This window comes from Nanorana parkeri, unplaced genomic scaffold, assembly GCF_000935625.1.
Source record: "Nanorana parkeri isolate BGI_ZX_2015 unplaced genomic scaffold, ASM93562v1 scaffold321, whole genome shotgun sequence".
NCBI classification, from domain to species: domain Eukaryota; kingdom Metazoa; phylum Chordata; class Amphibia; order Anura; family Dicroglossidae; genus Nanorana; species Nanorana parkeri.
In genome coordinates, this window is record NW_017306589.1 from 1,151,813 (window position 1) to 1,175,963 (window position 24,151).

At 48.5% G+C, this 24,151-nt stretch overlaps 2 protein-coding genes across 3 annotated transcripts in view; one reads left to right on the plus strand and one right to left on the minus strand.

Moving 5' to 3' along the window:
- Positions 1 to 3,035: 3,035 nt before the first annotated feature.
- Positions 3,036 to 11,056, minus strand: RPS18 (ribosomal protein S18). Its single transcript, XM_018558133.1, has 6 exons — positions 11,000 to 11,056; positions 9,430 to 9,528; positions 9,119 to 9,205; positions 8,936 to 9,037; positions 7,891 to 7,982; positions 3,036 to 3,154 (listed from the first exon to the last, which is right to left on the minus strand). Exons 1-6 carry the CDS (start codon positions 11,000 to 11,002, stop codon positions 3,079 to 3,081), a joined length of 459 nt encoding a protein of 152 aa, XP_018413635.1. The 5' UTR covers positions 11,003 to 11,056; the 3' UTR covers positions 3,036 to 3,078.
- A 52-nt stretch (positions 11,057 to 11,108) lies between these two features.
- The window catches only part of VPS52 (VPS52, GARP complex subunit), a 21,768-nt gene continuing 8,725 nt past the window's right edge, over positions 11,109 to 24,151 (plus strand). For both annotated transcript variants that reach the window (XM_018558129.1, XM_018558130.1), the window contains exons 1-10: positions 11,109 to 11,193; positions 12,308 to 12,380; positions 14,024 to 14,076; positions 14,520 to 14,595; positions 16,547 to 16,614; positions 17,871 to 18,046; positions 19,517 to 19,667; positions 20,575 to 20,675; positions 21,892 to 22,024; positions 22,770 to 22,827. In XM_018558129.1, coding sequence (XP_018413631.1) covers positions 11,185 to 11,193; positions 12,308 to 12,380; positions 14,024 to 14,076; positions 14,520 to 14,595; positions 16,547 to 16,614; positions 17,871 to 18,046; positions 19,517 to 19,667; positions 20,575 to 20,675; positions 21,892 to 22,024; positions 22,770 to 22,827 — 898 coding nt within the window. In that variant the 5' untranslated portion in view covers positions 11,109 to 11,184. The remainder of the gene's footprint in view (positions 11,194 to 12,307; positions 12,381 to 14,023; positions 14,077 to 14,519; positions 14,596 to 16,546; positions 16,615 to 17,870; positions 18,047 to 19,516; positions 19,668 to 20,574; positions 20,676 to 21,891; positions 22,025 to 22,769; positions 22,828 to 24,151) is intronic.

The window sequence follows — 24,151 nt, forward strand, 5'->3', positions numbered from 1 at the left end:
GGCAATCACACCGCAGGCGTGGCTGCAGTGCCATTGAGTTCAATGCACCGCCACACCCCCTCCCGCCCTAAACCAGTGAAATTTTTTGGAGACGAGTCTTCCAACCGACATACTCAAAGAAATGGGATATACACCCACATAATTGGATCACTGGATCAGACATGCACTGGATCGAAAACGCAGGGACTAATGTGCCACATGTTCGGGTGCCGGCAATCACACCGCAGGCGTGGCTGCAGTGCCATTGAGTTCAATGCACCGCCACACCCCCTCCCGCCCTAAACCAGTGAGTTGGCTGAGTTGAGTTCCAGAGGCCGAACGCACTCTTGAAAGGGTGACTGGGCCCTCATACCTGCAGCTGTAAGGATGTTGCAATGCCTCATGGGATTTGTAATTCCACATCAGCAGGAGGGCTGAAGTTTGCCCACCCGTTCTAAACCCTTCTATGCTCCAACAAGGGTCCAAATACTTCCTTAAGGTCCCTTAAAATGCAGTAATGTGCGTTCTGTGCCATCCAAATTGATCACATGACTGCAAGATCATCAATATACATACATAGCAAGTGCTGGGCAGGTGATGCATATGTTCAGCCAATGCCGTACTGTGTCCTTCCGCGTACTTTTCCTCCGCTGATCTAGGCTGCAGCCGACTCTGCGTTGCTCCTGTAGTCTGTGCAATTTGCTCTGGTCATGTGACTGCCAGCAGGTTCTCTGTGCAGACACAGCTGAGGAGGAGGGCACTCCGACACCTCTGCACCGGTCTCCCAAACTATGTATCCCCAACACCACTCTAATACAGCGAGCCCCTGCACTGGACTGCCGCTTGCCTGCTGTGCAGTATTCGAGTCTGTCAGCTGTAGACTGACTACAGGAGCCGGCAGAACGTCTCAGCATAGGAGATATATAACCCTGGCATAAGCAGCATCCTAATAATTATACCTTGTCCTGATTTCCTGCTGATAATTAGCAGAGCCCTTCCTTGTATATAAGTGTGTCTACAGCAAGGGAGGACAGACTCCAGCTCTCAGAGACTACACATCCCATCATATAGCTGTCTCAGGGAGTCATGTCTGACTGAGAATCTTGCAATGCCTCATGGGATTTGTAGTGCTACAACAGCCAGGGTTTGCCCACCTCCTAATCTACAGGCTCATAGCAGAGATCTCAGGCACTGCTGCCTCTGATTGCAAGATTTGGTGATGTCACTAGTGTGCTGCTCACTTTTCTTGCTGGAGCCATTGGAAAGCAAAGCCCTGCCCCTACCAAAATGGCCACCTCCACCCAGAGTACACAAGGCATGGTATAGTCAGTAATGGGCAGATCAGTGACAATACCAGTGACTAGCCCTTTGGCAACCTTTTTTTGGCACAGCTTCCAGGGTTCAGTTCCTCTTTTAAACTTCCAGAACTGAACATCTGACTTGTCAGTTTTGGATGCACAGTCCTCCCCTTCTGCTTAGAAGTACATTTCACATCTATTTATATTGTAAAGCGCTGCGCAAACTGTTGGCACTATATAAATCCTGTATAATAATGATAAGGGGCAGAAACATGACTTGCCATCAATAGCTGGCTTTAAATTTCTAGTTCCTCCAACAGATGATAGGGATCCATTACACTCCCAGATATAAAATAAAAAGGACAAGACCGCATGGGCTTTATACACAGCTCATCATACCGACCTCCCACCTATAAGGTGCCCATACACTGGACAGATTTCAGACGGTATTTAATGTACCGGCTGAAATTCACACGGTGTGTGGGGCTGTCTGCTCCCTTTCAGCCGGCATTCCTATATCAGCTGACCAAATGAGCCGGCTGGAAAGTCTTTGTATGATCAGAGCCGGCAGCAAATGAGCTGCCCGCTCTGATCGGGTATTCTGACCTGTAAGAATACAAGGTAAACAGCGGCAATTCCTCGGACACACTGTTTGTGGTGGAGGAAAATCGCATGATTTTTTTTACCTCCAGCCCGCAGCTTGAATGAAAAAAAAAATAGGTGTATGGGTAGCCTAAAAGGTGGCCACACCCCTATAGATTATCTGCAGATTTTCTATGGTCAGATGGAAAAAGTGCCATAGATTCCTCCATCTGCACTACACTGTGTGTATGGAGGAATCTCCCGCTGGGCCAAGCTTCAGTATCTTGCTAGTCGGCCCCGCTGGCTCTCAAAATACCTGAACAATGCCGGCATCCAATCAGATTGTTCAGGTATTTTGAGAGCCAGTGGGGCCAACTAGCAAGATACTGAAGCTTGGCTCAGTGGGAGATTCCTCCATACACACAGTTTAGGCCCCATTCACACTGAGCGATTTATCGCGCGGTAATTCCCACGATATCACGGCTATTTACCGCACGATATCGCTCTCCAATGCATGGCAATGGGGCTCTGTCCGTCGCTGTAGCAGGACCCTTATTGGAGCGGATTGTGCAGCAATTCTAGCTTGCTCAATGCAAGCATTTGCACGACAAACGCGCGATTTGCGAATCGCTCAGTGAATGGGGCCTTAACGTAGATGGAGGAATCTGTTGCGCTTTTTCCATCTGACCATAGAAAATCTGCAGATCTATATGTGTATGGCCAGCTTTACTCAGCACACTAGCCACATGCTGAACTAATTTTAGCGCGCAGGCCAATGTGCACAGGCCCTTAAGTGTGTAAAAAGATTTCTCCTGTTAATGACATTACCAGATGTGAGTTTGAAGCAAACCAGCCCATTGGAATAATGAAACCATCGCACCCTCTTCATGAAACATACAAGCTTCCATCCTCCACACATTTTTAGCAAAGCGCTGCCAGATCCTCGCTCTCTGCTATCAGTAGAACTGCTTCTGAACACACTTCCCATTATGCCGCCTAAATGGAGAATAACCAAAATTATGCCATAAAGCCGAATCCAGATCTTTTTCAGGCTCTTGTTTGGCCCAATAAATCTTATGGTCACATTAAAATGATCCTCATGTTCCCCAGCGGTTCTGAAATCCCAAGAATGCTCCTATAACTAAAGATGGTAAAACAGAAAAACAATTCCAATGATGTTTTACAAGAACTTTATTCACAAACAGCACAGGCAGACATTTTACTTCTTCTTGGACACACCCACAGTGCGTCCACGGCGGCCGGTGGTCTTTGTGTGCTGTCCTCTTACACGCAGACTGCGGAAAGGAAGAAAAAAAAGCCATTTAGTCTTATTACAATAAGTTACATTTCTGTATCTCAGAAAAGGATCCGTTTTGGTACCACAATCATTATGTAGGGACTTAAACTGGGGAACCCCCTCCAAAAAAAAACACAGCTAGAAATAGAAGGGCTTAGCATGCTTGCTCCAGGAACTATCTCCAGTGATTTGATCATGACAACCAGTCTACACATTTTCAGAATAGAGATCAATAGCAGCAGTTTCTAGTTTTTCATACATGTTTCTTTTAAGTGAGACCAACTCATGGCAGGGGATGAAGACGCTTCACAATTCAGAAAACTGATCTGCTATTAATCACATAATCAGAATCAAATCCCAAAGACAAAATATTGCAGCTCACCAGTGTTTTCTGCATTGGCTGCATTTGGTTTTCTCCCCTCTGGCCTTTATTTGTAATCCTACCAGTGATATTTCCTGTCCTTGGGTGACAACATATTTACTATATTGTATCTGGAGTAACAGCGTTGTCACCCTAGGACAGGAAGAGTGCCAAGACTACAAAACCCCCCCCTCCAATTTGGAGAGGTGTTCCTAGTCACCAAAAAACCCAAGCAGCCCTGATAACACTTTGGAAATGTAGCGCAGAGCGGGCAAGGGTGAGTTTATGCCACAACATTCAAGTATAACTGCATGGCACAGTGCTGGAGAAGGGCACACTAGAAAAGCTCCGTCCTTCCCCCATCAGGGTCCTACAGATGCCAGGAATGAGCAGTCAGTGACACAATGCATGCACTATACGGTGTACATAGGAAATAAGATTGCTCGGGGAGAGAGGAAGACTTGGCAGGAGAGACTTGCGTGACTTTCAAATACCCCCACTTCCTGGCATTTTTTTTTACAGTTTAACTCTTAACTGCCATCAAAAACACTAAATATCAGTTTGCATTTACATTCATTACAGGTATTTATAGAGCACAGACAATTTACACAGTGCACATTCACATCAGTCCCTGCCCTCAAGGAGCTTACAATCCAAGGTTCCCATCTCACATACATAAAGGGCCAATTTAGAGGAGCCAAATCACCTACCAGCATGTCTGGAGTGTGGGAGGAAAGCAGAGTATGCGGAGGAAACTCACATAAGCACAGGGAGAACATGCAAACTCCATGCGGATAGTGTCCTGACAAGGACACCCAGTGCTGCAAGGCAGAAGTGCTAACCACTACGCTGCTCATATACATGTACGGCACCTTCAGGTTCAGATCCCTGAACTGGACCGAGGTGATGGGAGGTGACATAGGAGTTGTGAGCCATGAGAAGTGTAGCCTGGATCTGTAATTCTGTGGAGCGATTGGCAAACATTTAAAAGTAGAGATATAGATACCAGCTTTTCGCTATAGTGTACAGAAATGTATCTTTCGGTTCTCGCCGACACTGGTACTTCCGCTAGCATGGAGCCGGCTTCCCGGCCAATCAGGAACCCAGGTCGTTACCCACCGTGCAGCTTCCCGATTGGCGGGGAAGCCGGCTCACTGCTGTTTGGTCAGTTTCATGCTGTCTGGCCGGGAAGCCAGCTATCAGCCAATCAGCACAGAGCTGGCTTCCCAGTCAATCAGGAAGCTGGGTCATTCAGGGGCCAATCAGGAAGCTGGTACGCAGGCTTCATTACCCACTGCCCATCTTCCCGATTGGCCAGGAAGCCAGCTCCATGTTGCCTCACGGCACTGGAAATCTTCCTCTGACTGGAAGTTGCGGTATCAGAGCATATAGGCGAGTACTTGCCCAAATACTCCGTATATCCCTAATTTAAAGCCTTATTGTACTGCCAGTAGACTAACATCGCCCCTCCTGATAAGCTGCACACCTCCCGTCTCTCCTGCAGCTTTCTCTTGGAAATATGCAAAGCTGGGTCCTGCTCCCCCACAACACAATCACAAACCATTCCTAAGAACGCCATTAGAATACAAGCGTTTTGCAAAAATGGAGTTTGTGGCACACGTGCTGTAGGAAACTTCTGTTGCTGTGATAAGCAATAGAAGATTTCCAAAATGTGGCGCTGAGCAGGCCAATCAGTGACCGCCTTGGAGGAAGTGTACTAATAGAGCGTGGTTTGTCGGGGGGGATTAGGGGGGACTGTAGCCGATTTCTGCTTTTAAGTCATCTGGGTGCATCTCATGTGATGGCCCTTCAGTGACACTGCCACCAATCTCTAGTCTCCATCTCATCATTGCCAGCAGGACAAGCTATGCCAAGCCTGCTCCAAATAGGCCAAAGCCGTCACACCAACTCATCACCATCTCCAACTTCATATAGAGCCACCATATCCCAGAAGTCAGTATAAAATTAGGAGAGCAAGTAACAAGAAGCTTAAGGGGACAACTTTGTAGTAAATCAATCAGCACTCTATACTCCAATCAGAACCAAGAGGAAACCTGCTCAAGCACCAGCAGTGGAAGTCATACAGGGCTTGCACATGATAAAGAGACGCTGTCACCTATTTAGGGGAAGTGACCGTGCCTGAAAAACCCACCACACCCCAATACCCCTTTCCTGCAATCCCCCTTCTGCCTTATTCAGTCACAGCCAGCACCACAATAACCATCAGAGCCTAGAGGGAGCAGAGACATTACCCCATCATGTGAGTTCTGGGACCGAAGAATTACCTACTAGACCCCAACATTGTCACATCCACCCCCATACACTGGGAGGGGAATTATCACAACTGGAGCAGACAAACTGGGGCAACTGCCCATAGTAACCAATCGCTTCTACCTTTCATTATCAAATCTTATGTGAAGACAGAAGCTGATGGGTTACTATGGGCAACTGCTCCAGAGTCTGTCTGCTCCAGTATTGATAAAACTCCCCCACTGGGTGTTTTGTGCCAGCTGAGCTACAGACTGGAGAGAAAATTTAATTTCAGTAGCAAAATCTTCCCGGCTGTGTTGCTGTCCTCTCACTCCCGTCCCATTCTTATAGGCAACTTATCGGGACAATAAAAAGCAGGAGCTGCGACTTCAGATTTGCAGAAGCTTCAGATCCATTCTTCAGTACTCAACCTACTACTGCAGAACACGCAGTGCCAGGGATGATGAACTCCCAAACTGGCCAGGTAAAGTCACTCAAGATGACCGTTGTGTCCTCCAATCTGCCTGATCTAGGACTTTAAACCCTTAGTGACTGACGACGTACAGTGTACGTCGCCAGCATCGGGGCTGTTTAAACAGACTCCCGGTGACTTTTGCCGCCGGGACTCTGTTAGTTTTTTTAAAAGTACCCCGCCCCCGCGAGCCGCCACGTAAAGACGCGTCGGGTGCGCCTACGCATGAAAACGACGAACGCGCTACACATGTTGGGTATCGCCGCGCACGCCGGAGTGAGAGCAATAATCCTAGGGCCAGTATTTTGGGGTATCTCTAAATTGATGACCTGTGGGGGCTTTTAAAGTGTCTTTTATTGACTTTTTGGGGTACTGCAGTTTTTCGCCGTTTCACGGTCGCACGCAATCTGTAAACTGGGCATGTTGGGTATCGTTTTACTCGTTGTAACCTCATCTTTTATATTTCATTAAAAAAATTGGTAATTTGTTGTGTTTTGGGGCATTTAATTAAATTTGTCACTAAATTTTGGGGTTTAATAAGGAGTTGCGCTAATATTGCGCAACATAAACATTTTCAACTACCACCATTTTATTCTATAGGGTCTTGGCATTCAGAAAATATATAATGTTGGGGGGTTTTACGTCATTTTCAGGCCTAAAATGTGGAATATAACATGGGTGCAAAAATTGAAAAAAGGGCCTCAGTCATGAAGGGGTTAATTCATAAAGCACGCATGGTCCTGAGATTTGTGCAAATCTTCAGGAGCAGCTCCTGTTTTTCCACCACCCCGAGAACCTGAACGTCCAGAAAGAAAAGCCAACAATGGCAGATATCCAGAAAGGCTCCTTTTAGATGCAAGAGGAAAAAACTCCACCACATGGTTCTGATGGATATTGGACTTTGAGAACTATGGGGTCAGTGTTTTTCCCCCATAGTTCTCTTTAGGGTAACGGGAGGACACAAACTAGCGTCCTCCCGTTACCCTAAGCTCAGTATACAGCGAGCTACTGCTCGCGGTATACCGAGACGCCGCAGCGGATCCCGACCTGGATGTCGGGATCCGCCCAGCTGCGTGACAGCTGGCTCTGTCTATCTAGAGGCAGAGCCAGCTGCGCCCGCCCCCTCTCCCGTCCTGCCAGTCAGCGCTGGCAGATCGGAGCAGGGAATCCAGCCCCTCCCCCTGTCACGGCAGAGAGCCGTGACAGGATCGAGAGGTGAGCGAACGCCGGTATGTGTTCGCTCACCTCCCGATCTACTGAGCCGACCTGTGACAGTCTCATTGTCACAGGTCGGCTAGAACTATGAGGTGAGTGGAAACTCATCTCATAGTTCTCCTTTAAATCGGCCCATTAAATGCAAGGGCTTTATAAGCAGCTTAACTCTTAGGACGGATGCCCCCATGACATGGCGTGCATGGTGCATATATGTAACAAATCTGAAATGGGAATTTCCTCATCCTATCAGGTCAGAGATTCCTAGAGAAGTCACAAATTATGTTCAAGAAGGTCCAAAACAACCAAATTACAAGCAAACCTTAAAGTGACAGGTGCTCTTTAACATGAATTCATGGTCACAATGTTCAATTCCTTACAAGATGCCAAAACCATAAAAAAAAAAGTCAGCTCTTTAACAGAAATTCTCTTCACTCACCCCCAGAAGTGACGCAGGCCTCTGTGCGCCTTGATTTTCTTCAGCCTCTCCAAATCTTCACGGAGTTTGTTATCCAGACCGTTGGCCAGGACCTGATGACAACATAACACATGGTATCATGAGGATCTTGATCAATGGCAGTATATAATGAGTTGCCTGTTTAGTGCACTTTATAATGCCAAGTCTCCTGCGTTTACATTATATACTGTGAAGTAGGGATGCACAGATATCGCTTTTTCGATAATCGCAAATACAAAATATCTATACCGGAAGTCCCATTAAGGAAGCCAGACGTTGTAATGACTCACATTCGGCTTCCCGATTAGCCAGAAAGCAGTATCCAGGTGACGAGGCAGCATGGAGCTAGCTTTCTGGCCAATCAGGAAGTAGGGTTGCGGGTAATGACTCCTCTATGATCGGCTAGCTTCCCAACCAATCAGGAAGCTGGGTGGCAAGTCATTACACGCCGTCCGGCTTCCTAATTGGCCAGAAAGCCAGCTCCATGCTCCCAGGTACCGGAAGGAAGTTCCAGTATCAGAAGCATTTGGGCGAGTAGTAGTATTGGTGCATCCCTACTGTAAAGGCTCATGCACACATTTAGGGGCGTACAACAAATCCAGGCTCTTCAGAGTCCAGGATACTCCCCATAGACATGAATGGCTGAGCATGGATATAGACTGGTACTCTGGTAAACCCACCTAGAGCATATGAACGTTCTCCCCCCCAAAAAAACTATTCGGGACATTCATCCATATGCTGTAAGTGGATACCATTGTACACGGGCATGCGGCCATTCCTGTCCATCGGCAGCCCTTGAAGCCTATTTACATGCTATGGCTCTATTGGCACTTGTATGCAGTAGGCTAATTAAAGTCACAGACTGAGGACTAACTCATTTAATATAGGGAACACCGAACAGTCCAAAATACAAGTAACAGATAAGCAGCAAACAGGCGTGGGTCATCCACAGACAAATGACAGCTATGCCCGTACACCAGGTCTTGCTGCCAATGTGTGTCACGTACACCAGAACCTGCCCCCTCACCTGGCTGTATTTGCCATCCTTGATGTCCTTCTGTCTGTTCAGGAACCAGTCTGGGATTTTGTACTGACGAGGATTCTGCATAATGGTGACCACGCGCTCAACCTGCGAACAAATTCAGTGACAATCATGATACAGCCGAGGCTTCACCCCAACACACTGCCGCATCACAACCTAAAGACCCACCTCGTCCTCTGTCAGCTCTCCCGCACGCTTAGACAGGTCAATGTCCGCCTTGCGCAGGACTACATGAGCGTAACGCCTTCCAACACCCTGCAACAAAACAAGAAGTTTACAATTCTGTCCCACAAACCAACATTCCCAGACAGATCAACACGAATGCGTCCAGCTAAAAAAAAGTGCGCAAGTGTCCCCTTGGGGGAGATTTCCCTTTACTTCCTGTTATAACAGGAAGTGAAGTCTACCTACTCGAGAAACTAGCACACAGAACAATCCATCCTCCCGCCCTCAGAGTATTAAAGCACCGAAGAACTCACCTTAATGGCTGTGATGGCGAAGGCGATCTTCCTGCGCCCATCAATGTTCGTGTTCAAGACACGCAGAATGTGCTGAAACTTCTCCGGGATTACGAGAGACTGCGGAGAGAACAATGACAAGTTACAACTAACACGCTGCTAATACCACCCAACGCGGGTACACAGGACCGTTCACTCATCCCGTGCCCCAGCTCCCTTACCCAAACACCCCCCCCCCCTCTACAGACACATACTTACCACGATCCAACGGGCCAGTGCTGGATCGTATGCAGTTCTGCAAGTCTTGTCCTAGCCGTGTCTGCGCATCACAACCCAATAAAGTTATATAGGTCGTGCCCCAAGGCCGAGGAAGAAACCACACAGCATCAGGGCCTCAGATATAGGGGGGATGAAATGTAGTAGCACCATGGGGTAGAGGTATAGGGAGATATGTAGCAGCACCATGTGTCACACATCCGACCATGGGTCGGTGGTACCGGTGGATGATACGCAATGCCATGGGTTGGGTCAGGTCTGATATACAGAGGGCTACAAAGCAGTTGTCTCATGGGTCAGGGCACATGTATCAGGGTATAAAGGGGTGCAATGTAGTAGTGCCATAGATCAGTGCTACAGGTATAGAGGGATACAATACAGTCATGCCATGGGTCAGGGTACAAGTATAAAGGGGTGTAGAGTAGTAGTGCCATGGGTCAGGGTACAAGTATAAAGGGGTGTAGAGTAGTAGTGCCATGGGTCAGGGTACAAGTATAAAGGGGTGTAGAGTAGTAGTGCCATGGGTCAGGGTACAAGTATAAAGGGGTGTAGAGTAGTAGTGCCATGGGTCAGGGTACAAGTATAAAGGGGTGTAGAGTAGTAGTGCCATGGGTCAGGGTACAAGTATAAAGGGGTGGAGAGTAGTAGTGTCATGAGTCAGGTTGGGGCTACAAGGCAGATGAGCCATGGGTCAGATTACAGGTATTAAGGGGTGCAACAGAGCACTGGGTCAGGGTACAGAGTAGTAGTGTCATGGGTCAGGTTGGGGGTTCAGTAGTGCCATGTTGGGGGTACAGGTTATAGATGGGTGTAGTAGTGCCATGTTGGGGGTACAGGGATACATTTTAATTAGGTCAGGAGGATACAGGTATAAAGTTACACATTAGAAGAAGGAAGCTGCATTCTTGGCATAGAATAGATGTCGGCACATATGCTGTAGCGGTGTACACACTGGGAGTAAAGTATACTGTACACAGTGATGGTACGGTCCGGAGGGGGGGACACTAGGTAAGGACAGAGGAGGGGGGTTCTGGGAGGATCACTGGGGCCGGGTGTAGCTTTGGCGCACACACATTCTTCATCAGTAAGAACTCTACAGAATGCACCGGCCCGGCCTACCCAGCTACCCCCAGAGATAACCCATGGGAGCTGTCACCCCCCAAACTATGGAAACCCCGACCGATATCCCTCCCGAGCACCACAGCAGGACCCCCCGAAACCACAGGCACCCCAACGACAACCCTCAGACTTTGCCCCGGCTCGGATGGCGGCAGATAGCCCGTTCCCCCCTTCTAGGTCCCGTAACAACTCTCACCATGGCGGCGGCAGCAGGGTAAGAGAGAGAAAGAGGAAGTGACGTCGCTGACTTTATCCCGAGCCGGCCCCCTGAGCTCACTTCCGGGAATTGGCAAAGAACTCTGGGAGCTGTAGTCCAGAACCCGGAAGTAGAGGCGGAAGCCGAGTGTCTGCTGTGTTTTGGGGTCCAGTGAGGTGTCAGAGATGGCAGAGGTGAGAGGGATTGTTATGGGGGAGGGGAAGGTTGCTGACTTTGGTCTTGGTGATACTGTACAGCTCTGTGTTTGCTTCTCCCGTACCTTCCTTGTGTTGTGTTCTCCTTCTGATTTCTTACTTAAAGGGATTGTCCACCAAAAACTAATTTGCAGTTCTGGGTGGGCACTGGTTGGCTGTGTCAGCTACTGGCTGCGTATATCCCTTTTAAAAATGCAGCAGTGAGCCCTCCATGCTTCCATCTTTTCTACAACCAGGTCTCACTCCTTCTGCTGCACTCTCTGGAAGGTGACACGGACGAATGGCACAGGGAGAGAGAGGGGCTTCTTAATTCCGCCATATGTGGGTGGAGCTGAGATCGCTGATATGGACATCCCACTATTGAAGCCCTGGAGTTGGGGGTGGCGGTTGTGATTCAAACCTTCGGCATCTCTCTAAAATATCAATATTGGGTGGATGTTCTCTTTAAGAAGGCCACTGGGCAGGACTGGTGCTCTATGGCAGATGGGCGGCTCCGGGGTGCGAATAGTTTAGTTTATTTCCAATTCATCCTGGGTGCCTGTAATGGGACCACCATCCCCCCCTCCCAACATGCTAATGGCATTTCTAAATCAAACCTTTCTGTTTTCATTACAAATCTTATTTTAGACCCGGTGATGTCATCACTGGGTCCCGGTGTGCCTCTGCAATGCAGGCAGATCATGGCCGGGGGGAGGGGCCAGCAGAATGACATACATAGCTCCCTGGAAACATCACAGCACCCTGCCTGAGCACTACTCTCATTCCTGATGCAAGCAGTGGGCTGGCTCTTGGGAGGAGTTATGCAAATATCAAAATACCTTGATGGGTGGGGTCAGTCTGGAGAGGCGGGATTTCCCAGGCTGTATTTCCATGCAGCCCATTCTAGGTAATGCCCACTTGTGATGCCGAGCCTCCATGATTGAAGGAACTGAAATCCAATGAATGAAAGGGGTGGAACAGGGACACTGGGAAGTGGCTTGTTGGTGCTGGATGTCCTTCAACCGGGAAATGAGGCGGGCTCGGTCTGACTAATGCACATCGTGGACTATCTGGAGTATGTAATATGTGTAATGATTCCTATTATTTATTGCAGATGGATGACCTCACCCTGCACCTCGGGGACCTGGACCTCACCTCCGATGACATCACTCTGGACACAGTCAGCAGTATGTATTCCATATCTCAGGCCAAGTCCTCACATTCTCCCCGGTGCTGTCTGTCCCTTGTTATGTATTTGTGACATGGGGATGGGGGGTTGGTGGGATTCCGAGTCCCTGGCCCCTAATGAGACAGGGTCCAGGACACTTCTCCACCCTTCCTCCTCCATGTTTTCCCCATTATGGGTGGAGAATCTTTTCACATTGGCAAAGTTATTTGTGAAATAGATCCTTAGCTGACAGGTGGGGGAACTTCTGGACAACATCTAGATGAGGTTTATACATGGACGGAACCCTCAGGACTGACATTTCCAGCAAAAAGAAAATGGCCGCCTTAACCTTAAAGTGGAACTTGACCCACCAACAGTAAGGCGTGCCAACTGTCAGGATTGTCGGCGTCTTTATTTCAGCTCTCAACCAAACGTTCAAACCCTCAATTGGCTGGTGACATAGCTGATCACATGGGCAGCACCATGGCAACTGCAATCCAAATAGAGGCCAAGATGGCGCCTTCCTTGGCTGTAAAGGATAGGAGGGTGTAGTTCCACTTTAAGCTGACCCATTCCCATGGAGGGTGTAGTTCCACTGTAAGCTGGCCCATTCCCATAGAGGGTGTAGTTCCACTGTAAGCTGGCCCATTCCCATGGAGGGTATAGTTCCACTGTAAGCTGGCCCATTCCCATGGAGGGTATAGTTCCACTGTAAGCTGGCCCATTCCCATGGAGGGTATAGTTCCACTGTAAGCTGGCCCATTCCCATGGAGGGTATAGTTCCACTGTAAGCTGGCCCATTCCCATGGAGGGTATAGTTCCACTGTAAGCTGGCCCATTCCCATGGAGGGTATAGTTCCACTGTAAGCTGGCCCATTCCCATGGAGGGTATAGTTCCACTGTAAGCTGGCCCATTCCCATGGAGGGTATAGTTCCACTGTAAGCTGGCCCATTCCCATGGAGGGTATAGTTCCACTGTAAGCTGGCCCATTCCCATGGAGGGTATAGTTCCACTGTAAGCTGGCCCATTCCCATGGAGGGTATAGTTCCACTGTAAGCTGGCCCATTCCCATGGAGGGTATAGTTCCACTGTAAGCTGGCCCATTCCCATGGAGGGTATAGTTCCACTGTAAGCTGGCCCATTCCCATGGAGGGTATAGTTCCACTGTAAGCTGGCCCATTCCCATGGAGGGTATAGTTCCACTGTAAGCTGGCCCATTCCCATGGAGGGTATAGTTCCACTGTAAGCTGGCCCATTCCCATGGAGGGTATAGTTCCACTGTAAGCTGGCCCATTCCCATGGAGGGTATAGTTCCACTGTAAGCTGGCCCATTCCCATGGAGGGTATAGTTCCACTGTAAGCTGGCCCATTCCCATGGAGGGTATAGTTCCACTGTAAGCTGGCCCATTCCCATGGAGGGTATAGTTCCACTGTAAGCTGGCCCATTCCCATAGAGGGTGTAGTTCCACTTTAAGCTGGCCCATGTCTTTTGGATGAAATGTCAGAACTTTCTTCCTGTTTAATAAAGATTACATTGATGAAGAAAAAAAAAAAACTGTCCCGTTGCCCTTCCTGTCACCCTTCCCATGTGTCCTCCCCATGTCTCTTCTCTCCGTCCTCCCCCGGGTTGCCCTCTGACTTTGTCTTTCTCTCTCTCTCAGTTCACATCCAGGAGAACCTAGAAGATGCGCTCGTCCAGGAAGCGTTGAAGACGGTGAGTCACAGAACAGGCTGAAATCAATCCCAGCAGGATAATGCCGTGCAATCAAGACAAATCTTTTTTTTTTTAGTAAAGGAAGATTAAAACCTGTCAGCTTTTTTTTTTTGTGCCCCATTAAGGAGAATTCCTCTCACTTCCTGTCTGATAGCTACAATAGGAAGTGAGAGGAAATCCCTGGTGGTAACCAGAACTAGTGTCCCCATTGGGAGATTCCCCATCTATTCCTTTTCTGGTGACAACCCACTATTAGTGATAACGTTCACCAGGACAAATAGAGGGGGTGAGTCTCTCTAACCTCTTGCCATCCGCCCGTAGTAAAAAAATGGACGGACGGCACTGCAGCATTTGTGGGTTGCAGCGGATGTCAACTGGCTAAAGCAACCGGACTTCCACTTGATATAGTTCTCAAAGTTCTCTTTCTTTATTATCTTTTGCAGGGTGTTGATCTCAGACAATACTCCAAGCAGGTTGAGATGGAGCTGCAGCAGATCGAGCATGTGTCAATCAAGGACTGTATCCTTCCAGCACTGGCCAGGGGGCCCCTAGAGCAGTGGTTCTCAACCTGTGTAACCCCACATTTGTCCTTGGTCATTAAGCCGTGACCCGAGTAGCACTGGAATGGAAAGCATGGCATTCCGGTGCGGTCGATCGAACTGTGGGTTGGAGGTGCCGGTTAAATGAATGGCAATGCAACACACCTTCCACACCAGAATGCATGGTTGGTGCAATTGCGTGGTACAGTGCGTTAATGGCACAGGACTGTGTGATTAACGCACTCTACTAGTGTGAACGGGCCCTCAAAAACACTGACAGACACTCACAGACACAATCTCACACACACAGACATTGTCATACACACTCCAAAAAAATAAAGATCCACCCAGTCTCCCTACCTTATCAGAACTGGAGTGGATCCCCAGCCTGGGGTCCAGTGTGGGCTGCTGTGCTGTGATGGCGCTCCATCCATATGTGCATTGCTTGTACAACTCCATTGCGTGCCCTGTACAGCCGTTGGGAGCCAGAATGTGATGTCACTCCGGTCCAGGCACCTCTACAGGACACGCGAGGGAGCTGTAATCACTGCACGTATGGATGAAGCTCCCATTTCCCCACCCCACCCCACCTCAATCTGACACCAACCAAACAACATATTTTGAACGGCCGATTGGCGCGAAAACTGACAGTGCTGCGCTATGGGGAGGCTGAGGAGCCTCTCACCTAGAAAAGTGGAAGGCGTGCGACGACCTACTGAACATGGGGCCGCGACCCACTTTTGGGTCACGACCCCCCAGTTGAGAACCAAGGCCCTAGAGCAGTGGTGGCGAACCTTGGCACTCCAGCTGTGCCAAAACTACAAATCCCAACATTCAGCTTCCTCTGGGAGTTATGTCTGTGGCTGTCAGAGCCTTGCAATGCCTCATGGGACTTGTAGTTCCAAAACAGTGCCAAGGTTCGCCACCACTGCCCTAGAGGCTTCCAAAGGATCAACTTATTCCTATTGGATCTTATAAGATAATACGAGGCAACCAGCGGAACGCATGTGTTCCCAGCACAGCCATCTGCTAAGTGTAATCCATATGAATGAAAAGCTGATTTTGCCTTTGTTGTGCATTACAGACCATCGTGGCTCTTTAAACGTCATCATTAAGGGCCCGTTCACACTATATGAGGTGACCTGTGTGTGCAGAAGAAAAGACGCAAGTCACCACTAGGGCACAAAGAAAGCATTTGTTTTGTATGTTCCATGTTCACACAGCAACGCAGGGATGATGTGCGCACATGCTGCATTTTCCCGTAGCACAAGATGGCACCACATGCCGCCACAGCGCATCACAACCCGCTACTGTGGGGAGACTTGAAATGAGGGTAACTTTGTCACTTGTCAAATAAGTATTTAAAAATGAAAAATAAATAAACTATGTGATTTTCTATTACTCAATCTGCCAGTTATAGGTGTCATGGGGACAGGAAGTAAGGGAAAATCTTCCCAGTAGGGTGACACAGCTGTAAAAACCTGACAGATGTTCTGATTCTCTCCTAGTCTATTCTGTACTAAATAAAAAATGCCTAGAGTTCGTGAAGGCTTTATGTTTTATAAACCAGAGTAAGCCTCTTGACTCCGTTCAACATCCCCTGCACCCCATGCGTCTCTCTTGAGACATATGGGGGTGCAGAAATGGCTGCACCCCATACGTCTCTCTTGAGACATATGGGGGTGCAGAAATGGCTGCACCCCATACGTCAGTTATCCAGAAATGGCTAGAAGAGGACAACAAATAAACACAGTTTCTAAATATTGAAGCTTGTTGCCCTTTAACTCTGTTGGCGTAGGGGCTGGTATGTGGGCATAGTATGGTGAATAGAGCCCCTCAGTAAAGATCATGGCTGGCCTGACCAGTGACAGCTTCTAACTTTTTACCAGCTGATTGGTCCACATATGTTCATATTCCTCAATGCATTGCAGATATAGAACAGAGTCAGAACATTGCTTCTCTCCACAATCAAATCATCGCCTGTGACGCCATCTTAGAGGTAAGCCGACCTGTCAATCATTCTGGAAGCTTTCCCCTCCCTGCGTCTGCACTCCTCTACCTGGCAGAGCACCACTGCAGGTCCAGGTGAGGTCTGATAGCTTTAGGTCTGACACATAAGCCATGAGGATAAGATGAGGACATAAGATGTTTCCTTTAGCAGCCGAATGGATCCCAGTTGTCAGTTCTTAAAGGAGAACTATGGGGTCAGGGCTTTTCTCCATAGTTCTCCTTAGAGTAACGGGAGGACACAAACTAGCGTCCTCCCGTCACCCTAAGCTCAGTATACCGCAAGCTATAGCTCGCGGTATACTGAGACGCCGCAGCCGGAACGGATCCCGACATCGATGTCGAGATCCGCCCAGCTGCGTGAGTGACAGCTGGCTCTGCCTATCTAGAGGCAGAGCCAGCTGTACCCGCCCCCTCCCCCGTCCGTTCCGCCAGTCAGCGCTGGCAGATCGGAGCGGGAGGGGGGAATCATCCTCTCCCCTGTCACGGCAGAGAGCCGTGACAGGATCGAGAAGTGAGCGAACACCGGTATATGTTCGCTCACCTCCCGATCCACTGAGCCGACCTGTGACAGTCTCATTGTCACAGGTCGGCTAGAACTATGAGGTGAGTGAAAAGCACTCGCCTCATAGTTCTCCTTTAAAGCATCTGTAAAGTCTTAGCATCTAACCCACCCAGAGTAACATTACGACTTCACTATAGAATAATACAGTCATTGCAAGTACCCCAAAAAACTGCTTTTGTACTTTTATTATATGAGGTCACATGACCGCTGGGTTACCTTCTCGTTCCAGCAGCTCAGAAGCATAGGGCTGCTAGGCTAAAGGCTGCTGTATTGACAGTCCTAGTGTCACTTTACATCTTGGGGTGAGCCTGGAGGCATGCTTGCCTGTGTAGACCGACTACAATAGCGTACAGGACGCTCTGCGTTGGTACGGTGTCCTGCACACTCCTGACGGCACGACAATGCAAAACTGAGGTAGTAAGATCTGGTTTTCTTCACCGTGATGTCCCAGGAAGCCGAGGCTGCTGGCAGTATCACCAGGCAGTTCATGTTTATAGCAGAGACAGAGGAATGAAGGGCATATATAGGTGAATGTATATAATTCACTTCTCATTCACATAATGTCAATGTAACAAAAGCAAATGTATTTTGGCTGTTGCATGTTTTGGTTTACAAGCCCTTTATGTTGCCCCATTTTTCCTTTGCCCGGGTGTCAGTGGATGATGCTGTCTTTGATTTTGCAGAGAATGGGCCAGATGCTGGGTGGCTTCCAGTCAGACCTGAGCTCTATCAGCTCCGAGATCCATTCCTTGCAGGAGATGTCTCTGGCCATGAACATCAAGCTGAAAAACCGGCAGACCGTCAGGAGCGAGCTGAGCGAACTGGTGGATGAACTCATCATTCCCAACAACATGATAAGGTGAGAAACGGGGACATGAGGAAGGAAGACATGGTAGAAGTGTGTGAGTGTAGTGTCATATCTTGCTATGATATTGTGTGTGTGTGTAGTGTCATATCTTGCTATGATATTGTGTGTCTGTGTGTGTGTGTGTGTGTGTGTGTGTGTAGTGTCATGTCTTGCTATGACATTGTGTGTGTAGTGTCATGTCTTGCTATGACATTGTGTGTGTGTAGTGTCATGTCTTGCTATGACATTGTGTGTGTGTGTGTAGTGTCATGTCTTGCTATGACATTGTGTGTGTGTGTTCTGTGCGTGTGACATTGTCTGTGTGTGTGCATGTACATGGTCATGTCTTGCTATGACATTGTGTGTGTAGTGTCATGTCTTGCTATGACATTGTGTCTGTGTTCTGTGCGTCTGTGTGTAGTGCCATGTCTTGCTATGAGATTGTATGACATGAGCTGAAGTGGACCTGTCAGTAATTTTACAGCCTGCATTATATTATATCTAGACATGTCCCAATATACAGCAACAATATAATTTTTTTAGAACATCTCCACCTTTTTATAATGAAGATCCTTCTTGCTGGTTGCTATGGCGGAGGCTTTCATTCAGAGTTGTCACATATTTACCTACAGCCGGAGTCCCTGTTCTGTGCTGGGATCGCACACGCTCGCTGCTCGCAGCACTTACACCGGCCTTTTACTGACAGCTCCCAGTCATTGTTTACAATCGGGAGCCAGTAGGACAGGCTACTGGTCACATGATCTCTTGTCAGTCAATCGCAGTGTTTACATGACTGGGAAGCCCCTTTAACACAGATTGTCCCCGGACACAATCATCTACCCAGAACGGCAGGTAATTGTTCCACGTCCGGTTACATGGGGACTGCCGCTGATAGATGCGGCTGCTTTCAGCCTGCCATTAACCTGAACAGTGGCCGCATCTGTATGGACACACCTGGGATTGTACACTTTTTTGTCACAGGGATCTGGGGAGGGGAGGGGTGCAGGGGAGGGGTGGAGGAGGGGGTGTAGCCCTACTGCAGGTGTTACCTTTTTGCATACCTGGAGTTGCTCTTTAAGATAAAGGATTGTTGGTGCCAATGTAGCCTAATCCCTATTCACACGCTGAAGTTCTGGTATCAGGATAGGCATTGGGAGCATTTGAGGGAGTACTCGGCCAAATACTCTGTATCGGCAGCAGTACTAGTATCGGCATTGGTGCATCCACAGTATTGGTGCCTATAGTATAATAAGATATCACGGGCTAATAAAGAAAATTAGACAAAACCCCCAAAAAGTTGGGCAGAGAGGAGATGAATCCTTCCAGGAGGGATCAGTAAGTTGTATGGTGGCCTATAGAGCAAAGAGGCAGCTGGCCTGCTCTGACCTAATGCCGTGTGCCGGCTCGCCGGCCGCTTCCTGTGTTCTGTGCGGCTGTAGTCCTGGTTGTGACCTCTGACCCTTTGGTACCTCTGTATTACAGTGTCATCCTGGAGGTTCCGGTCACCGATCAGCAGTTTGTGGAACAATTACAGGAACTCAACAATAAGATCAATTATGTGAAGGAGCAGGCGTTCAGAGACACGCAGGCCTGCGCCGATATCCAGGATACTCTGAGTAAACTGAAGATCAAGGTCAGTGGTAGTCCGCTCCTCCCCTTCCTGACATATGTGATGTATCATAAGAAGACAGTGTGGCTAGAGCAGTGGTGGTCAACTTAGGGGGTCTCATGTGTGGACCCCGGTATCACCAAAGGGCAGCACCTAATAATCAGGTACAGAGAGCTGTCAGAGACTTCAGATATACCAGAGGAGATGACCAGAGACTGCGGACATGTTACAGGAGATGGTCAGAGACTGCAGGCATAGTACAGGAGATGGTCAGAGACTGCAGGCATAGTACAGGAGATGGTCAGAGACTGCAGACGGTACAGGAGATGGTCAGAGACTGCAGACGGTACAGGAGATGGCCAGAGACGGTACAGGCGATGGCCAGAGACTGCAGACGGTACAGGCGATGACCAGAGACTGCAGACGGTACAGGCGATGGCCAGAGACGGCAGACGGTACAGGCGATGGCCAGAGACGGCAGACGGTACAGGCGATGGCCAGAGACGGCAGACGGTACAGGCGATGGCCAGAGACGGCAGACGGTACAGGCGATGGCCAGAGACTGCAGACTTTCTATAGGAGATAAGAGACCGCAGGCCCTGTACGGGAGATGGTCAGAGACCGCGGACACAATACAGGAGATGGTCAGAGGCCGCAGGCAGGCTATAGGCATACTAACAAAAATGTTTTATCTACCATAAGCCAGTCTTAAGAATATTTTTCCTTCACTGGTCTGAATTGGCACCAGAATACTCTCTACAAGGGCTGTGTATTTGTGAAAGGGCCGCATGTAGCCCCTGAAAGTTGAACCCCCTGGGGGCTCTAGAGGCTTAGTTTAGCTTTTCTTTAACCCTTTTTTATCTCTCTTCATCCGCCATGATAACACTTTGTTTGCCCCGGAGATGTATCACGTTCAGATTTTGTATTCCAGGCCGTGGCTAAAGTACGTGAGTTCATCCTACAGAAGATCTACTCCTTCCGCAAGCCGATGACTAATTATCAGATTCCCCAGAATGCACTGCTCAAATACAGGTCAGTCTGTGTCTTTGGCATCCACCTAAAGAGAACCTGTCACCCCACCGCTCATTTCAACACCAGTCTTCTCATATCATTGATGTAGATTTAATGTTTTCTATGAATGTAATTTACCTGTAAAAGCTTCCATTGCGTACATATCCAAAAGCCCCGAGACTGCTGGTGACGTCACATCCATCTTGTACTCAGTGCTGTCTCTCAAGTGGCACTTTATAGTATTCGTTCCTCCCCTGGCTGCTACATACAAGGCTGTGTAGGGACGGGAGGGGCAGAAGAGCTGGGCCAGCACAGACAGTAATTAGACACTCCCAGGAGAGGAGAGGGCTGTGACATGCAAGGAGGGTGGGGGCTGTGCTAGGGATCGATTCTTCTGGAGTAGTCACATTTGGTAGCAAGTTCCGAGGCACATTGCAAGAGAGTAAGAAATGGTTTATAGAAAGGAAAAACGCAGCTTCACTCCTCTGTACACAATGCCACGCCCCCTTCCTTCCCAGCCAATCAGTGTAGAGATATATGAGTGTTAATGTAGCAGCTGTTAGAGCTGCCTGCAGCTTACTTGCAGTTCTGGTACAGAGAGAGGGGAAGGAAGCAATGAGGTTCGGAAGCCGGGGATGTGTGTACACCGGGGAGCAGAGGGATGTGTGTACAGCAGGAAGCCGGGTATGCGTGTACAGCGGGGAGCAGGGGGATGCGTGTACAGCGGGGAGCAGGGGGATGCGTGTACAGCGGGGAGCAGGGGAATGCGTATACAGCGGGGAGCAGGGGCATGCGTGTACAGTGTGGAGTCGTGATTTTTAAACATTGGGGAGCCGGGGATGCATGTACAGCCGGGAGCAGGGGCTGTATATACGGCAATCCTCATGCTGTAGGGAATGTGAACAGCTGGGAATGAGTGCACACAGGGGTGATATACTGCAGATTATACTTCCAGAGTTGCTGATCTTTTTTTTGTCATCCGGAGATATTTGCTGGTGTTGCAGATCGCATGGCATGGTAATGTGATGAACCCCATGTCTACTTGCTGATTCCATTGCGGGGGGGGGGGGTCCGTGGACTCCTTTAGTAGGATTCATCACCCCTAATAGCGCCAGAGGGTGGAAGGTTATGTTGATGTAAATATTTTCAGAAATGCCATACAATAATTTGCAGAGTGCATTCGGTCGAAGAGGTGGAAGTTTTCTTATCAGGTAACCGTCCTCTTGTGTGTCTGCAGGTTCTTCTACCAGTTTCTTCTGGGCAATGAGCGGTCCGTGGCTCAGGAAATTCAGGACGAGTATGTGGAGACTATGAGTAAAGTGTACCTGTCTTACTTCAAGTCCTACACCAGCCGACTGATGAAAGTGCAGGTGAGACCTCCGGGTATTAATACACAGAAGAGTCTTTTAGAATGTAAGCCCTCAGGGGCAGGGCCCTCCTCACCATCTTGCCCTGAATTGTATTGTGATTGTAATGTCTTCCTTGTCTTGTACAGCGCTGCGCAAACTGTTGGCGCTATATAAATCCTGTATAATAATAATGAGGATTGTTATAAGAAAGGATTTATCTATATCCCGGAATATCTGTCACTATGTGGCTGCCATTGCTGACCTGAAAACGCTGGTTTCCTGGCTGTCAGTACTTTGACTTGCTAACCTGCAACAAATACACACAGCAGGACTTTACTTGCTGCAGACCTGCTTCTTGTTAATAACTCCAACACCAGCAGATCAACATGACAGCTAGGCAGCTGGAATTTTCAGAAGGCAGTCAGCAGTGGTCACCTTCAGATTCCTCGCAGTGCCGGTCCCCCTTAGAGTGTTACTCTAAAGCATTTTTCCTTTTATTCTAACATGGGGACGCCTGGTGTCACCTTCCAACCTCTAGCCTGTTGCTGGCCTGCCGCTTTCACCGCAGTGTGACCCTATCATTCACTGCAATGTCTCCCCTGCAGCCCCTAGTGTCTGAAACATGTTATATTGCTAACATTATGCAGTGTAGTAGAACTTGTCAATGCTGTAGATTTGCAGATTGTCAGGAATCTAATAATTATTGTCTGTCTGCTGCGCTGCTTCTGTGTGTTCACCATATCGGCCTTTTCCATATTTCTTCCAGTACGAGGAAGTTGCAGAGAAGGATGACCTAATGGGGATCGAAGACACGGCAAAGAAAGATATCCTGATACGTGTGCATGAATCAGTTCATTAGAATCTTACACAATGGGCCTTGTGTATGTAAGGGCCGGGTCTTTATACAGGACTGCCGCAGACACTGACTGGTTTGGGTTCATTTATAAAAGCTGTACGGCTGTACATCAGGCGGGTTCCATTTGCAAGGCACCGGTGCCCTTCGCTGGTGCTGATGAGTATAGGAAATTCCTATACTCGTCAGCGCCATCTAGAGGTGCTTTTATAAATGAACCCTTTATGTGAGCAGCAGTCTTCACCAGACTCACCAGCACTCAATAATAACATTCAGATAATGTCCATTTATTCGGACAGGTCGTCACAATCAAAAAAAAACAACCGCACAGGGTCCCTTCATCAAGGTGACAATGTAAACGTAGACATTTGTCTACGTTTACCTCCATCAGGACAATCCCTGGCTGCCATAGTGCAATCAGACTTCTAGTCAGATGTAAAATATCACTTAAAGTATATCTAAAATGTAATATATTGCAGTTTACCGGTCCTTAGATGTGGTGGCTGCATTTGTTTTTTTATCGGCTTTATTCATCATTTTCACCCGGTGATCCGGACAGTAACAGCAAGTTCCGGTCTAGGCTCAATACTCCAGTGTATCTATGGAGAAGGAGCATAGCGACTCTTGGACAGCAGCCTTGTCACCCTGTATTCAGGGCAGTGTTAGATGGGTGACATAAGTGACTAACAAACCCTAATTCCAGCTGTCCCAGGAAACGGAATACTATGAAGTACAGCGTTGTCTTTTTAAAGCCCATCTATAGATTTGTTTTTGTTTTTTTAAAGCCCCTTTCCCCCTTTCTGTGTGGCAGTGATCACCCTCTTCATGCTTCAACTCTGCCCCCGGGTCCTCCTCCACCATCCAGCACCAGTCCCCCTCCAGGTTTAATGACCCTCAGTGCAATTCAACCAGCTTTCCACAATCCAAGAGCGTCATGGACACACACCCCTAGGGGTGTGTCATCACATCGGCCTGGGATCACAGTACAATGCTGAGTTGACAAATACTAGCTGAAGTTCATCTTCAGACAAACCGCTACACCGGTAAAATACACACATGGGGGCTGTTGAATTCTCTCCATCCAGTCCTGAGATTCCCACAGTTCTGTCAGACTGCAGAGGCAGGTCAGTGACCTCACTTTTCTGTACTGCAGATAAGCAATAGAGCCTGGCCACCTCTCGGCCCCCAGCCTGTGATTGGACAATGAAAGAGCAGCGACAGATTGATAAGTCATCTCCTACTGTCAGCACATGACCTTGCTTTGAGATTGTCTCACTTAGAGTACCGCCCCCCCC

Coding starts and splice junctions, on each gene's coding strand:
- RPS18 (XM_018558133.1), bottom strand. Junction 9,038..9,118: donor GAGAGCTGACAGAGGACGAG/GTGGGTCTTTAG, acceptor ATTTGTTCGCAG/GTTGAGCGCGTGGTCACCAT. Junction 7,983..8,935: donor AGGATGGCAAATACAGCCAG/GTGAGGGGGCAG, acceptor TGTTGTCATCAG/GTCCTGGCCAACGGTCTGGA.